Source organism: Microcaecilia unicolor, chromosome 6 (genome assembly GCF_901765095.1).
Source record: "Microcaecilia unicolor chromosome 6, aMicUni1.1, whole genome shotgun sequence".
Taxonomy (NCBI): Eukaryota; Metazoa; Chordata; class Amphibia; order Gymnophiona; family Siphonopidae; genus Microcaecilia; species Microcaecilia unicolor.
This window is the reverse complement of record NC_044036.1, coordinates 292,050,641-292,065,446: the sequence shown is the minus strand read 5'-3', so window position 1 is coordinate 292,065,446 and position 14,806 is coordinate 292,050,641. Positions and strand designations below refer to the sequence as shown.

General features: G+C 45.1%; 1 protein-coding gene across 2 annotated transcripts; it reads left to right on the top strand.

Annotated features, from left to right (window-relative positions):
* Nucleotides 1-208: 208 nt before the first annotated feature.
* NTMT1 (N-terminal Xaa-Pro-Lys N-methyltransferase 1) lies at nucleotides 209-13,036 on the top strand. 2 transcript variants are annotated; one of them, XM_030207857.1, is made up of 4 exons: nucleotides 209-288; nucleotides 7,793-7,992; nucleotides 9,434-9,686; nucleotides 12,480-13,036. In XM_030207857.1, the coding sequence occupies exons 2-4, from the start codon at nucleotides 7,831-7,833 to the stop codon at nucleotides 12,734-12,736; spliced, it is 672 nt and encodes a 223-aa protein (XP_030063717.1). In that variant the 5' UTR covers nucleotides 209-288; nucleotides 7,793-7,830; the 3' UTR covers nucleotides 12,737-13,036. The 2 variants fall into 2 exon arrangements, with proteins under 2 accessions (XP_030063717.1, XP_030063716.1); XM_030207856.1 differs by lacking the exon at nucleotides 209-288 and adding an exon at nucleotides 302-439.
* Nucleotides 13,037-14,806: the final 1,770 nt, after the last annotated feature.

The following is a 14,806-nucleotide window of genomic DNA, read 5'->3' as shown; positions in this document are numbered from 1 at the left end:
AAAATCGATTTAAAAAGCGATACAACCCGATTAAATGAATATTGCTAATGCTTTTCTACATCCCAGACATGCAACTTAACGAAAACACATGACATCATTTTTCCTGCTTTATGAGACATTAGCAATACCACGCACACGAGGCTTTAACCCTGGTTTGAACTTGAAGCCGCTTGATCAAGAGTTAATTCACAGCTGACAGGAGGCGGGGACGGAAGTGACGTACACTGGAGAGGGAGGTAGCTGGAGAGACCGGAACAGCATGTGGAGTACGGCGGAGGTTAGGAGGAGGTGAGAGAGAGAGAGAGAGAGTGAGTTGAGGGGGAGGGTAGGAAGCATAGGGTGAAGAGTGGTAAAGTGAGAAGGGTGACAAAACGGGGGAGGAGGTTGCATGGCGGATGATGATCTGGGAGAGCGTCTCCAAGGCGAGGATCACAAGCAGGTTGGTAGTTGTAATTTAAGAATATGTCGTTGGTCCTTGTCTGCTTCTGCAGTGGTAACATGTTTTCTGCTGCTCTCAGAAGTGGACACGTTGTTTCCATGGAAAGTTCATGCCTAATCAGAGTGTATGATTCCAGTTACATGTGTTGGCAGGGAAGCATTATAATGCTGATAGTTGTGCTGGTATGGTGGACATTACGCCCAGCCAGGGAAGATGCACTTCTCGTTTTTGTGAATTTGGTTTATGTTCATAACGTTACTCATACAATGTTCCATAGGAATAGCGAAATGATGCAGTCTAAAAAATGAGGAGACCGTTCCTGTTTTGGGCTGCTGACACTTGCTTTTCTTAAAAAGAACAATAAGTTGTTCCTGCAGGGAACAGTACCATCTCTTACTGAAGGATTAGGATGTGAATATGGGGGAATAAATCTCATTAGGATCTATTGGGGTTTTTTTTTTCTAAGTGACCCTGATTGACCATTGTTTTTGTAGAATGATTATAAAAGTGAGCATGGATACAAATCTGTAAGAATTCACTGATTAACCAAGAAATTTTTCAGAATTTGTTAATGTTTTTTTTTTTTTTTTTTGCATAATCCCCAGCTTTGTGGGTGCCAGGGCACCCCCAATATTTTTTTCCAGCACTGCTCAGGCACCAAAGCTGAAAACCTTAGGATACAGAGCTCAAGGGGGAAACAGGAAGGAAAAGTGTCCGCTAAGTTACTGCTCCTGCCTGCCCTTGCAGCCTCCCTCTCCTATTATTTCCCCTTGCACAGGTTGACACAGATAGTCCAGTGCTTTCAATCCCAGATAATTTCAGCCAGCTATTTGGCCATCAATAGAGATCTATCCACCACACTTGGTAGTTGCTCCTGTTTGCTACTGAGAATGTGCACACTGTGATGGGATGTCTACCACTTGTTATCTGAATTGGGTCAATTTCTGTTCTGATGCCTTTCTTGACTGTTCCACACTGATGTTGATAACCCTGCTTTGTTCAGTATATTCTATGCTTTATTTATTTACTAGCAAAAAAGGCCCGTTTCTTTGAGAGATGAAACGGGCGCTAGCAAGGTTTTTGTGTCCAGCGACCGTCCTGTTCCCCGGCCCCCCCTGCAGGCACCCATGGCCAGGGACCCAGCTGTCCCCCAACCCCCCTCCAGGCAGGCACCTGTCCGCTGCTGTCGCTGGCGCTCCATCCCTCGGCCCCCCCCTGCAGCCACCCATGGCCAGGGATCCAGCTGTCCCCCAACCCCCCTGCAGGCAGGCACCTGTCCGCTGCTGTCGCTCCATCCCCCGGGCCCCCCCTGCAGCCACCCATGGGCAGGGATCCAGCTGTACCCCAACCCCCCCTCCAGGGACCTGTCCGCTGCTGTCGTTGGCGCTCCGCGATACGGTGTGCATGTGAAAAATGGCCAGCGAGGGGCAGGGGGAGATGGCGTTTCGTGGATGTGTTTGCTCCGGCCTCGTCGTCATCACGTTGTGACGCGAGGGCGGGGCACACACTCTTGGGCAAACCGGATATCTCGCCCCCTTCACACTTCCGGCTGGAGGCTTCATAGAACGTTGGTGTTGCCTTTTATATAGAGAGATTTATTTATTGCATTTGTATCCCACATTTTCCCACCTTTTTGCGGGCTCAGTGTGGCTTACAATAAGATATGAATAATGGAAATACATTTGTTACAACTTGGTTATGGATTACATTGTACAGAGTTATGCGAGACATTTGAATATCATTAGGAATATAACAATGGGACATCAACATAGAAACATTGGAAGGAGACAATGGGAAGCTAAAAGGGCAGTGTTAGACACAAAGACATATGGTGTACATAGTTCCGTGAATAAATGTATGATTGACTGGATTACGGGATGAGGGATCAGAAGTGGATGTATGTTGCATTGATGAACAGTGAGTATGGACTCTATGTGTTTTAGCTCTTTCCGTAAGTTATTTCAAACAGGTGAGTCTTCAGTAGTTTACGGAAGGAAGCTTGTTCGTTAATCATTCTTAGGTTGCGCGGTAGTGTATTCCAAGACTGCTTGCACTGTAATCACCTTTTTATGTTGCCCCTTACTTGTGATCAAGAGACTAAAAGAAAATAGCCAGCGATATGACCGCTAATATCTCACTATTTATTTTGTAAAGTAAGAGCAGATAGGTCCGGAAAGATATCTACTTTGTGATTGTTCCATACCAGCACTCCTTTTTCTATGAATTTTCTTAACGTTGCTTCCTTAACATAGTTATACAGGCAAGCCACAGCGTCTCTGGGGAGATCTTTATTCTTCAGCCCCAGTGCTCTGTGAGTCCTATGGTCATTTCCCCTCCATCTGTCTTCTCCCCAGGGTCCATCAGCTCCTTATAAATCTGTTGCACAACCCGCTGCGCATTTTGGTAGCCTTCTGTATCAGGGATCCCTCTGATTCTTAAATTCTGCTGCTAAGTCCTCCACGTGGCTGAGGAAATCAGCTTGAATTTTCTGCAATCCCTGCACCGCTGCATGTAAGTCTGTAGTCAGTTCTTCCTGTTCCTTGACTCTCCGCTCCTTCCATCCTGTGTGCCAGATTTGCAGTCTTTTTTTTTTTTTTTTAAATTTCTTTTACAGCCTCTTTAATGCAGCCCTGCACTAACTTCGAGCTCATTTTTAATTTCAGCCATTCATGAACATAAGCCCCTTTGGTAAGGGCTGCTGTTCTGTCTTATTCAAATTGCTCTGAGATCCCCGCAGCTCTGTCTCCTTCTCCGAGTTGCTCTCGCCTGATGTCAGCATCTCCACCATTTTGGAGGAGTGTGCTGTCTATAGACTCCTTCAGTCTGCTGCCTGTCATGACTCCTCAAGCTGCTTTTTTTTGCCAGCATCACCTCACCGTAGTGTTTACAGGGACCATGCTGTATCGGTTCTATGTTGTTTGATGGAGTATGCTTAGAGCCACATTTTCAAAGCCCTTACTTACATAGTAACCTGTGGAACTTTGTAAATTTAAGTACTTTGAAAGCAAGCCCCTTTGTTTTAGTAGAGTGTGCACTCTTTGTAGCCTGGAGCTTGTGCCTCATGTGGCCACCTTACTGGAAGTCTCCCAATGGGCTATTTGGGGGGGAGGAGCAGAGAGCAGCAGCAGTGTAGGCCACTTCCTTCCAGAGAGAGGGGGATACTTGCGGAATCTGAGTTAAAGGAAAGAAAAAAGGTTGAGAGAGGGGCAGAGAACACATGAGGGGTATGAGAGAGCTACTGGAAGAGGAGAAGCTAGCTGTAGTAGTGGGGATACTGGCTAGGAGATATTCCTCTAGCCCTTTAGAGCAGTATTACAACTAAAGGAAGGAGTCCTTGCTGGGGAAGAGACTGATAGTGAGACTGAGAGAGAGGGAGGAGTAGATATAGACATTGAGAGCTGGAAGATATGGGTTGTGAAGGAGAGGAGAGCCCAAGAGAAGACAAAAGGGATGTGAAAGGGAAAACAGAACTGGAGCGAAGCGAATGCAAGCTGGGGGGGGGGGGGGGGGAGCGCTGAAGAAAGAGAAACGGATGAGGACAGGGAAAAGAAGTGTGTGCGAAAATGGTTCTGAGAAGAGAGAAGGTCATGATTGGAATGTAAGAGAACTAAGAGGTAAAGAGAGGGATGGAAGTGGCAGGAGGAGTGAGCCTAGGAAGAGAAAGTCAAGAACAAATAGAAAAAGAGGATAGATTTGAATTATCAGCTTCTTCCCATAACTGTGCAAGTATCACTGGATGGGCAATATAATATTGCTATTTGGACTGGGTCAGTTGTGGGGTGGCAACTGGTATGTGCTTTTTTTTCCAGCCTTGCAGTTACTTGGTTAAGATATATATATATTTTTTTTTTAGGGGGGTGGGAGTTGTGGTAGTATGCAGTAAAAATCTCCCTTTAAAAATTCTTTTCCTTTGGCAACTCTGATATTGAGAGGTGCTATGGTCAGGGATGGAGAGTAGCGTTGTTCCACTCTTCACAAAAAAAAAATGAAAATATTATTCCCCCATTACCTCCCACTAGAGGTAGAAAGTATGGGCCTAGTAGGGGGCACTGTGCTATATAAGTCTAAAGAAGTAGCACAGCAGCAGCAGTAGGAAGAGGTGACAGGAGAGAGTTTCTGGGAGGAGCAAGGAGCATATTGCCTCACAGATGCTGCTGGCTTTCCTGAATCTTTTCTTTCCTCTTTGCTCTTCAGCCATCTCTGAGATCTCAGCTTGGCTTCCTGAGCTGGATATTGATTCTTTGGCCATTGGAGTAGTATTGTGCAGGCAGGCCAGAGCTCAGTGGCTTAATATGAGCTCATGCTCCCCGGTGCCCTGAGTTGCTGGAACATGTTCTCCTAACCAGCATGTAATCTCTGAAGTCTGAAGCTGTGATCTTTGTTGGGCTTCCAGGGCTCAGAGTGGACATATGGCAGAGAATCTCATGTGGACTTAGCAGACGGGGTTGTCATTGGCCTGGAATTTGAGTACCAGGAGAAGTGCTCAATGCAGGGGATGGGAAGCAGGACCTGAAAACATGAATGTGCCTGCAACCAGGGAGAGCAGAGCAGGGAAGTGATCCAAGGTTGTGAAAAATGAGTTAAACCTGTCAATGAAAGGTAGTCTCACCTGCGGAGAAGAGTGAGAAGTGGGTGAGCCAAACCTGCATGGAAGAGCAACTTGCTATGGAGAGGTGCACTGGAGCTTGCTGGGGAGTGGAGGGAAATAGAAGACTGGGTTAAGGTAGAGTTACCATATGTCCGGTTTTACCCGGACATGTCCTCTTTTTGAGGACATGGCCGGGCAACTGGGCGGGTTTTGCCAGCCTGCCCGTTTGTCCAGATTTCCAGACAAACGGGCAGGCTGGCGGGCAGGCCTAATCTTATCCTATCCTAGCCTCCCCTCCCTTACTTACTCTACTGCCCTGGTGGTCAAGTGACCTCCAGGGCAGGAGAGAGCCCCCTCTTTCCTGCCCGGAGCAATGCCCTGCATCCTATTCCCCTTGCAGTGCTGAGTGCTGATGGTCCCGGCACTGATTCAAAATGGCTGCTGAGAGGAAGTCTCGCGAGGCTGCTTCAATTCTCGGTGGCCATTTTGAATCAGGGCCAGGACCGTCAGCACTCAGCATTGGAAGGGGAACAGTATGCAGAGCAGCACTCCGGGCAAGAAAGAGGGGGCTCTTTCCTGCCCCGAAGAGGTCACTAGACCACCAGGGGAGGGGAAGACACCCTTGGGGGCGGGGTGACAGGGGTAGGGCAATATGTGACAGGGTGGGGTGGAGGGGTGGGGCATGTCCTTTTTTGGGGGGGGGGACCAAATATGGTAACCCTAGGTCAAGGGGAAGTGAGAAGCAGAACAGGCTAAAAAGATGTAGGAAGTGGAGCAGGCAGGGAGCTATTAAACTCCCTGCCCCCAAATATAAAATATCAAATTATGCTTGTGCAGAGGGAGTAAGGAGGGGGAAAAGAGAACGAGAGAGGAGGAAGAAGAAATTAGGGGAAAGTGAAAGAAAGAGTGAGGTGTTGATAGGCTTAGAGTAAAGAGAGGCTGGTGAGAACTAGTTAGAGGGGAAGTATGGTGTGTGGATGAAGAGAGCGATCGACTGCAGTGGGGGGAGGAGAGACTGGCTAGACTCTAGCTTTTGATTTGACCACAGGTTGTCTCCATGCTATCTGCCCTGCTCTTGACATTTGAAATACAGGCTGGTCATTCACAACTAGCCATACTTTGTTTTTTTTTTATTTCTGGGTGAGGAGAAATTTGTATTGAATTCTTTTGTGTTGACTTCATGAGTTCAGCACCCCCAATCGATTTCAGACGTTGGCTTCTATAGTTGCTACCATTCATGTCTAAACAGCTGAATACAGCCCTACTATCCAGTGGTGATAAAGTGCTACCAATTTTGGTTGTTTGCTATGCTTGCGCCTTGTCTGCACACCTCCTTAGTAAGGAATATGCCATGAGACGTGTTCCTGATAAGTTTTCCAGAGATTATTTTGGGCAGGAGATGCAGTGGCTGCTGTTATATTTAGAAGAGGAGCTTGTGCTTATCCTGGGAGTACACATTAATGTCCAATCTGCCAATCACTTCAGCAAAGGCTCTGCTGCCTTTGTAAAAGGTTTCCAGAGCCAGAATTAGTGTGGTACTGCTCAAGGTCAGCTATATGTGTAAAAGGTTGTGAACTGGAGGGTCTTGGAAGCTTATGAAAGTTGGAGACAGGGCTGTAGTGTGTATTGATCAAGCGTAACCTTGCAATAAAAAAAGGTGGTCTGGTTTTGTTTGATAACTAAGGCCAAATCCACAGGTAGGAGTAGTGGAAAGAAACTTTGAGGCAGTGGTGCATGATGCATAAGAAATGTTTACATATACTTTTGTTCTGGAAAACCCTTCCTCTGTTGGCTAGGGCTCTTCAGCTTGGAGAAAAGACGGCTGAGGGGAGATATAATAGAGATCTATAAAAATATGAGTGGAGTGAATGGATAGGCATAATCACTTGTTTACTCTTTCCAAAAATACTAGAACTAGGGGTCATGCAATGATGCTACAAAGTATTAAATTTAAAACAAATCTGAGAAAATATTTTTTCACTCAACATGTGATTTAAACTTTGGAATTCGTTGCCAGAGAGTGTGGTAAAAGCAGTTAGCAGGGTTTAAAAAAGGTTTGGATAACTTCCTAATAGAAAAGTAACATAGGTCATAATTAAGATGAGCTTGGGGAAAATCTATTGCTTATTTCTAGGATAAACAGCATAAAATGTATTGTACTATTTTGGGATCTTGCCAGGTACTTGTAACCTGACTTGGCCACTGTTTGAAACAGGATGCTGGGCTTTATGGACCGTTGGTCTGTCCCAGTATGGCTTTGCTTATGTTCTGCAGTAGGAGAGAAGTTTCTTAGAGTATATGACGGTGCCCCATCTCTTCTCCCTGTCGGCACAGGTTTTATAGTTCAGACCAAAGACATCCTGTGTGCCTTTTATAAAATAGGCTTCCAGAACCAGCCCCAGGAGTAAACAGATTTGCACCTGCTCCAGAGATGTGATTTGTATATGCAGACACTTCACAAGTACAAAGCCATCTGGTCTCCCCTGCCAGTGTACGTAATCTTGTTAGTGTGTATGTGTGGGTATATTTGGCTACATAGTTTGAAAAGAGCCTTTTCCCTTCCATATGGAAGGCATTACCTTCATTGTTTGTACCTGGAATCAGAGAAGGATGTTTACTATTAGGACTAAGCTCTTCTGTCCTCTTCACAATGAGAACTGGAAGCCTTTCAGTTCCATACTTCCACCATATCATCCCTGTTTGCACCTGACACCAGTTTCTCAGATCAATGTTTTCCTTCCAATTGACATCTAACTTTATCTTAGGAAGTGAAGAGCAGTCTTCTTGAGCAAAACGAAGCATCATGTCGGAGGAGATGGTGGAGGATGAGATGCAGTTCTATTGTAAAGCTAAAAAGTATTGGAAAGCAGTTCCAGCCACAGTGGATGGCATGCTTGGAGGCTATGGCCACATTTCCAACATCGACATCAATAGCTCCAAACGCTTCCTTCAGAAGTTTTTTCGGGTAAGTGGAGGCTCATTTGTAGTGGAAGCCGATATAAAAAGCAAAGCACATTCTTGTGATTCACAGATGGCATGATAAGAACATCATGCAATGAATAGTCTAAATGCATCTCTGTAATGGTAAGAACAGCAGAAATGTTCCAAGAAAGCAATGCCATTTCAGTACTGTACTGCCTATTACCAGCAGAGTGTCGACACTGAACGATTATCACAAGATTAGTCTCTGCCTCATAGATTTACGAAGAGGCATATTTTCAAAGCACTTACACTTACAAAGTTCCATAGTAGCCTACTAGAGTCTGATACTATAAGATCACAGAAGCTAGCAGAGAAATTAGATGGGACATGTCCTGTGGGGGCCCATTTCAGTTTAATGCAGTTGCCAGAATTCTTCGTGTACAACCCAAATGAGTTTACAGAAAACCTCTCTGCCCTATTTATTGCGTGTACTCCTTATTAAACTGTCCTAGCAGATGCCCGCTTTCAACCCACCTCCCAACCTGACCCAACTATTTTCTCTCCTTTCTCCATCCTCCTCCCTGTGTACTATCTCTCTGCGTATTCCTTCAGCTCTCTTCCTTCCCTCTCACAGAGCACATGCTCTTTCTTTCCCCTCCTCCCCCCGGGCACTGTTCCTTGATCTCTCCTTTCTGTCTCCATGGCACGCATGCTGTTGTGGCCCTTCCTATGAGCTGGGTGCTTTGCAGTGCCACAGCCTCTTTGGCTCCTGCTCATGACATCTAAGAAGGAAGCACCGTAGCAGGGCCTGACTGCTTTATGCATTTTCCAGGACCCTCTGCCTTTGGGGTTGGGGGAGCGATTCACCCTTTTATTCTATAGAGATACAGGTGGTGTAGCAGATAAGTCATATAATTATGATTTAGGTAACATTAGGAAGGAAGCACAGAGAGGGTCCACAGCACAGAACACAATCCACAGCAAGAAGAGCCTCCAATACTTGGGACAATGATCTTTAATTGTACAGCATAGATGTATCACATAATGACCTGACATGGGCCGTGTTTCGGCGCTGTGTGCCTGCCTCTGGTCGTATGTGTAGGGATGTGAACCCAAAACTTTCCTGCCAAATGGCACGGAAATGTAATCTCTATCGCAACCAAGTTTGCTTTATGAAATGCAGCATGCCTGACTTTGTTAAAATTAAACATTGGATCAGGGGTTCCCAAACCAGGCCTGGGGGAACTCTAGCCAGTCAGGTTTTTAGGATATCCACAGTGAATATGCATGAGATTGATTTGCATACACTGCCTCCTTGGTATGCAAACCAGCCTAACTGGCTGGGGTTCTCTCAATGACAGATTTGGAAATCGCTGCATTAGAGGAAGAGGTTTTTTTTAGCAGCTAACTCTGTGCACATGCTTGCTATGATCTTTAAGACACAACAAGTAAGTTTGGTCATTTTGTTTCCTTGTCCACTCTAGGATGGACCAAACAAGACAGGGACATCATGTGCCCTGGACTGTGGAGCAGGAATTGGCAGAATCACAAAGCGACTTCTTTTGCCTATTTTCAAAATGGTAGATATGGTGGATGTGACGGAGGATTTCTTGATCAAGGCAAAGACCTACTTGGGAGAGGAGAGCAAGCGTATTGGGAACTTCTTCTGTAGCGGCCTGCAGGATTTTACCCCTGAGCCAAATCACTATGATGTGATATGGGTTCAGTGGGTAATAGGTGAGAACTGGACATCACCCACTCTTTATTACCCTTTTAATGCTTTGTTTTCTTCCAGCTGTGATTTTTTTTTTTGGGGGGGGGGGGGAGGGGCATTTTCGAAGGGACATCCAAGTTGCGATTTGGATGTCCTTGCAAAACGGCGAAATCCAGGGGCGGGGAAACCTGTATTTTCAAAACAAGATGGACGTCCATCTTTTGTATCAAAAATACTGTCAGAGACGTCCAAATCCTTAAATTTGGACGTCCCTAGACATGGATGTTTCTGACTTTCGGTGATTTTCAAAACCAAAGACGTCCATGTCAAAAACAGCCAAATGCAAGCCATTTGTAGTGTACTGGTCCCTCTGACATGCCAGGACAGCTACTGGGCATCCTAGGGGGCACTGCAGTGGACTTCATAAATTGCTCCCAGGAACATAGCTCCCTTACCTTGTGTGCCGAGCCCCCCCAAAACCCACTACCCACAACTGTACACCACTACCATAGCCCTTACGGGTGAAGGGGGGCACCTATATATGGGTACAGTGGGTTTGTGGTGGGTTTTGGAGAGCTCGCTATTCCCTCCACAAATGTAACAGGTGGGGGGTATGGGCCTGGGTCCGTCTGTCTGAAGTGCACTGCAGTACCCACTAAAACTGCTCCAGGGACCTGCATTCGCTGTCATGGACCTGAGTATGACATCTGAGGCCGGCACAACATATTTTGAAAGATGTTTTTTGAGGGTGGGAGGGAGTTAGTGACCACTGGGGGAGTAACGGGAGGTCATCTGGTCATTTCAGGCACCTTTTTGTGCCTTAGTCATAAGAAAAACAGGTCCGTGTTGTTAAACTGTTTGATTAATAAAAATTTATAAATTAAAAAAAAAAAAAGAAAAACAGGTCCGGGTGAAAACGTCCAAGTGTTTGTCAGGGACGTCGTCGTTTTTTTTCGATTATGGGTCAAAGATGTCCAAGTGTTAGGCACGCCCAAGTCCCACCTTCGCTACACCTCCGATACGCCCCCTTGAACTTTGGCCGTCCTTGTGATGGAGTGCGGGTGGGACGTCCATCTTCCGATTTATGTCGAAAGATGGACATCCTTCTCTTTCGAAAATGAGCCCAATAGGGTTTTAAAATATTATTTTCATTTAATTTGGGTTTAGCTTGTTTTTTTCACTGTTAGCTCAATGCAAGTTACATTCAGGTGTTGTAGGTATTTTCCTGTCCCCAGAGGGCTCACAATTGAAGGGTGACTTTATTATTAATAAATAGGTCCCACTGCATAAAATGGGACCTGCGACAAATAGTGCCTGTTGAGGTAACGGAGGATGAAGTGCTCTAAACAGGTTAGGGATCTTCAGCTTGGAGAAAAGACAACTGAGACAGGGTGGAATGGAATAGTTTAAGTGCCCAGTGGCTGTTTAACCTGTGAAACAGTGGAAAGAAAGGGCATGCCATGAAACTAGTAAACTAGCAGATTGAAAACAAATCACAGAAAGCCTTCCCCACCCCATACAGTGTATAATTAAGCTATGGAATTTGTTACAAGACCATATGGTGAAGGCAACCAACATAGTGAAATTCAAAATAGGCTTGAATGTATTCTGGAGGAAAAGTCAATAAAATTAAATGATTAGTCAGGTAGACTCATCCCTGGAAATGAACTGTGAGAAATAGATCCACATTTTGGGATCTGCTGGGGCCTTGTGACCCGGCCTGGCTGCTGTCAGAGACATGATGCTGGGCTCGATGGACCTTGGTCTGATTCAGCATGGCTTTTCTTATGTTCTTGCACAAGTGATGTGCCAACAGTCGCAAGGAGCAGGTATTGAAGCAATCGCCTGTACTTTGGGCCTCAGAATACCCCTCTAAAACCTTTAGAGTTCTTTGCTGAGGAAGCTTCCTCTGCAGTCAAACACATTGATGCCTTGACAAGCCACTGATCCTCCTCATAGAACAAAGAAAAGGAGGCAGATAGACTGACCATAATGGCCTCTCCAGTCTGCTCATCTACATCAATTAGTAAGCTGTACTATCCCGTCCTCTCCATCAAAGGTTCTCTGCTTATTCCACGCTTTTTTGAATTCTGATGGTCTTTGTCTCCATGTTCCAAGACTACTACTTGGCTGCATGTGGAAGCTGTTAAATCAATTTGTGTTACTAATACCTCACTTCTGGAGGATTCATATTTTGACATGGAGTACTGGAGCAGCTGTTGTCTATAGGTTAGGGCCTCTTTGCATGCAGGCTGAAATGATATTTCCATTGAAATCATTGGGCAGGAAGCATATTGTGATTAGCACAGCAATTGAGCAAGAAATCAAACCTGTACTAATCACAAGGACAAGCTTATTCAGCTAAGTCTTTACACAAATTCTATCCTGTAAAATTTTAGCGTTAGTGAAAGAACTTAGGACACTGTTTTGTCTGAGTGTATCAGGGCATCTTGGGTGTATTTAGCTGATTGGCAGAGGAGGGGAAAGAGAAGACCATATATTGTAAAGTATTTGTGACAATACAGCACTGGGGCAGAAATGAGCAGTTTAGGTGGAACGGGGTGGTCCAAATCCGCCACTGTCTTCTGTGTTTCTGTAGAACCTGCTCCTGTACACCATGCCCCTAATGGAAAAAAAATGCAATTACAGGGTAAAATGGAAGGATCTTACACCATACTGCAGTGTAGCTTTGCCAAGGACCAATTCCACTCAGAGGGGAGTTTCTGCAGGGGCCTGTCTGGTAGGATTAAGAGCAGTGGCTACCTTTCTCTAGCATGTATCCATTCTGATAATCTGTTTTGTATTTTTCATGCCAGGACACTTAACAGATGAGCATTTGGTAGATTTCTTGAAACGATGCAAAACTGGGCTTCGACCTAATGGGATTATTGTTATCAAGGACAACATGGCCCATGAAGGTGTCATCATGGATGATGTGGACAGCAGCCTTTGCAGAGACCTGGATCTTGTCAGGAAGCTCATCAGACAGGCTGGACTTGGTCTCCTGTGCCAAGAAAGGCAAGAGAACTTCCCTGATGAAATTTATCATGTTTACACTTTTGCTATGAGATGAGCTTCTGATCTTAGTCTGTCACTGGAAAAGACTCCTGCATGAGGTAACTGACAAGTGTCATTACCAAACTCGAGTGCCATTTTTTTGAGCATGCTCAGTGGGGGTGTTCTTAAAGTGAGTGTTTACTTACAAGCCACTGCCGTTCTAAGAATTACATGAGAGAAGACACACCATGCCTGTTCTGCTGTTTACCACTTGTAGCTTTTACAGGGTCTTGGCAAGGTCTGTTTCCAGCTCTGTGTTTAACACTGTGTTGAAAATGTGTAAATTCAAAATCTATAAAGCAGTGACCTGAAACAGCACACTGTCCTGTAGAAGAGGTGACTCGGAATGCATGGGGAATAGAGCCCTGTTCTCTAGGAAAAGCAAACTGTCCAAGAAATAGTGCCATTGATCCTGCGGTACTGGGGCTGGCAGGATGCTGAGACTCTCAACTTAGTGTGCACTGGAGCATTTCAGAAGCCTCATACCAGTACTTTTCTCCCTTCACTGGTGTGCTTCTATAGTAACATAGAAAGCACCCAGCTACCAGCAGTAGTGTGACACTCCTTGTCTAGGAAGATTTAGTTGTCTTCTCCTTTGTACACCATCCTCTTGGGTAGATAGAATTTTGTTCTTCAATGAGCCACCAGTGCTAGCGTCACTGCTGCCTGAACTGCCAGCCATGTCTGTCTGTCTGTACCACTAACAACCTGCACCCTACTGTGGCTGGAGCTTGACTGACATAATTGTAAAAATAGCAAAAATCAGGTTTAGACATATAGCTGTCAGGGCACTATTCTTCTGCTTCATGAGTGATTCAGCACAAGCTGAGAGTATTCTTATAACAGAGGGGCTAGGTTTGGAAGCAGAGAAGGTGCATATTTCCTAAACACAGCCTATGGTACTTTATTTTCAAAGCTGTATTCCTGTTTTGGATGTCTGAAAACTGACAATCAGGTGTCTACATCGCAGGGATGTCCAAATCCCATTTTACAAAGGCAGGATATGGACGGCCAACACAGCAGTATGTCCATAGAGCAAGGAGCTGGGTGAGCCTGAAATCTGGAAATCCAACAGCGATTGTTGAAGGGGAAGAAACGTCCTTATTTAGTCTTGGTTCAGGCACCTCTTTAATCCCCCAGTGGTTGCTCCCCTCTTCTTCTGCCCTGAAAGTGAAACTGGAAAGGGATACCAGGCTCTGTGACAGTTTCAGGTATTATGGGCATTCTTAACAGAGCAGCTAGCAAGTCTGAGGAGTAGCCTAGTGGTTAGTGCAGTGGGCTATAAACCGAGGGCCCCAGTCTCAAATCCCACTCAACTTTTTTTTTTCTTTTAATTATGAGCCTTCCGGGTGCAGAAAAACACCTACCATACCTAAATGTACAAGACACCTGCAAGCTGAAGACTATTGCAGTAGTGTGCATTCAGGTACAGGAGGTATTTTTCTGTTCAGGAAAAAAAACAGTGTTACAATGGGATTTGAGTCTGGGTCCCCTGGTTTACAGTCCACTGCACTAACCACAAGGCTGCCTTCTGGCTGTCTGACAGATGAATGTTCCTATGCTGCTATACAGATGTTCATGTCCCTTGTTTTGCCCCATTCACAATTTGGCTGTTTGTGAAATGGCTGTTTCCAGCACATGGATGTCCATCTCATGTATTTTCAAACAGGCTGTTGTATCTTGTTTGAAAATACATGTGAGCTGGATGTCCTTTTAAAATACTCTATAAAATACTACTTGATTCTGCAGCAATCATGGCTAAGTGAAAGGTTGTGGACATTAGACCTGCTTGTGAGCAGGTGGAAATATATATAAATTTATAAGTTATGACTCTTCCATGTTCCACTCTTAAGCATACCGATTGTACAAGCATGTGCTGTCTTGCACTGCAATTACTTCTAGTTGTGACCTGATTTTATAAGATCTCTATTCAAATAACAGTGGTGTAGTGTTTTTTTTTAGGGAGGAAAAGCCTCAAATAGTGATAGGATGCTCCTTTGTTGATCACTTATTCAACCTAAGGGAGCTCCATCCATTCATCACAGGCTGAAAAACCTCCTTAATTTTAAATATATGGTCCCCAAAG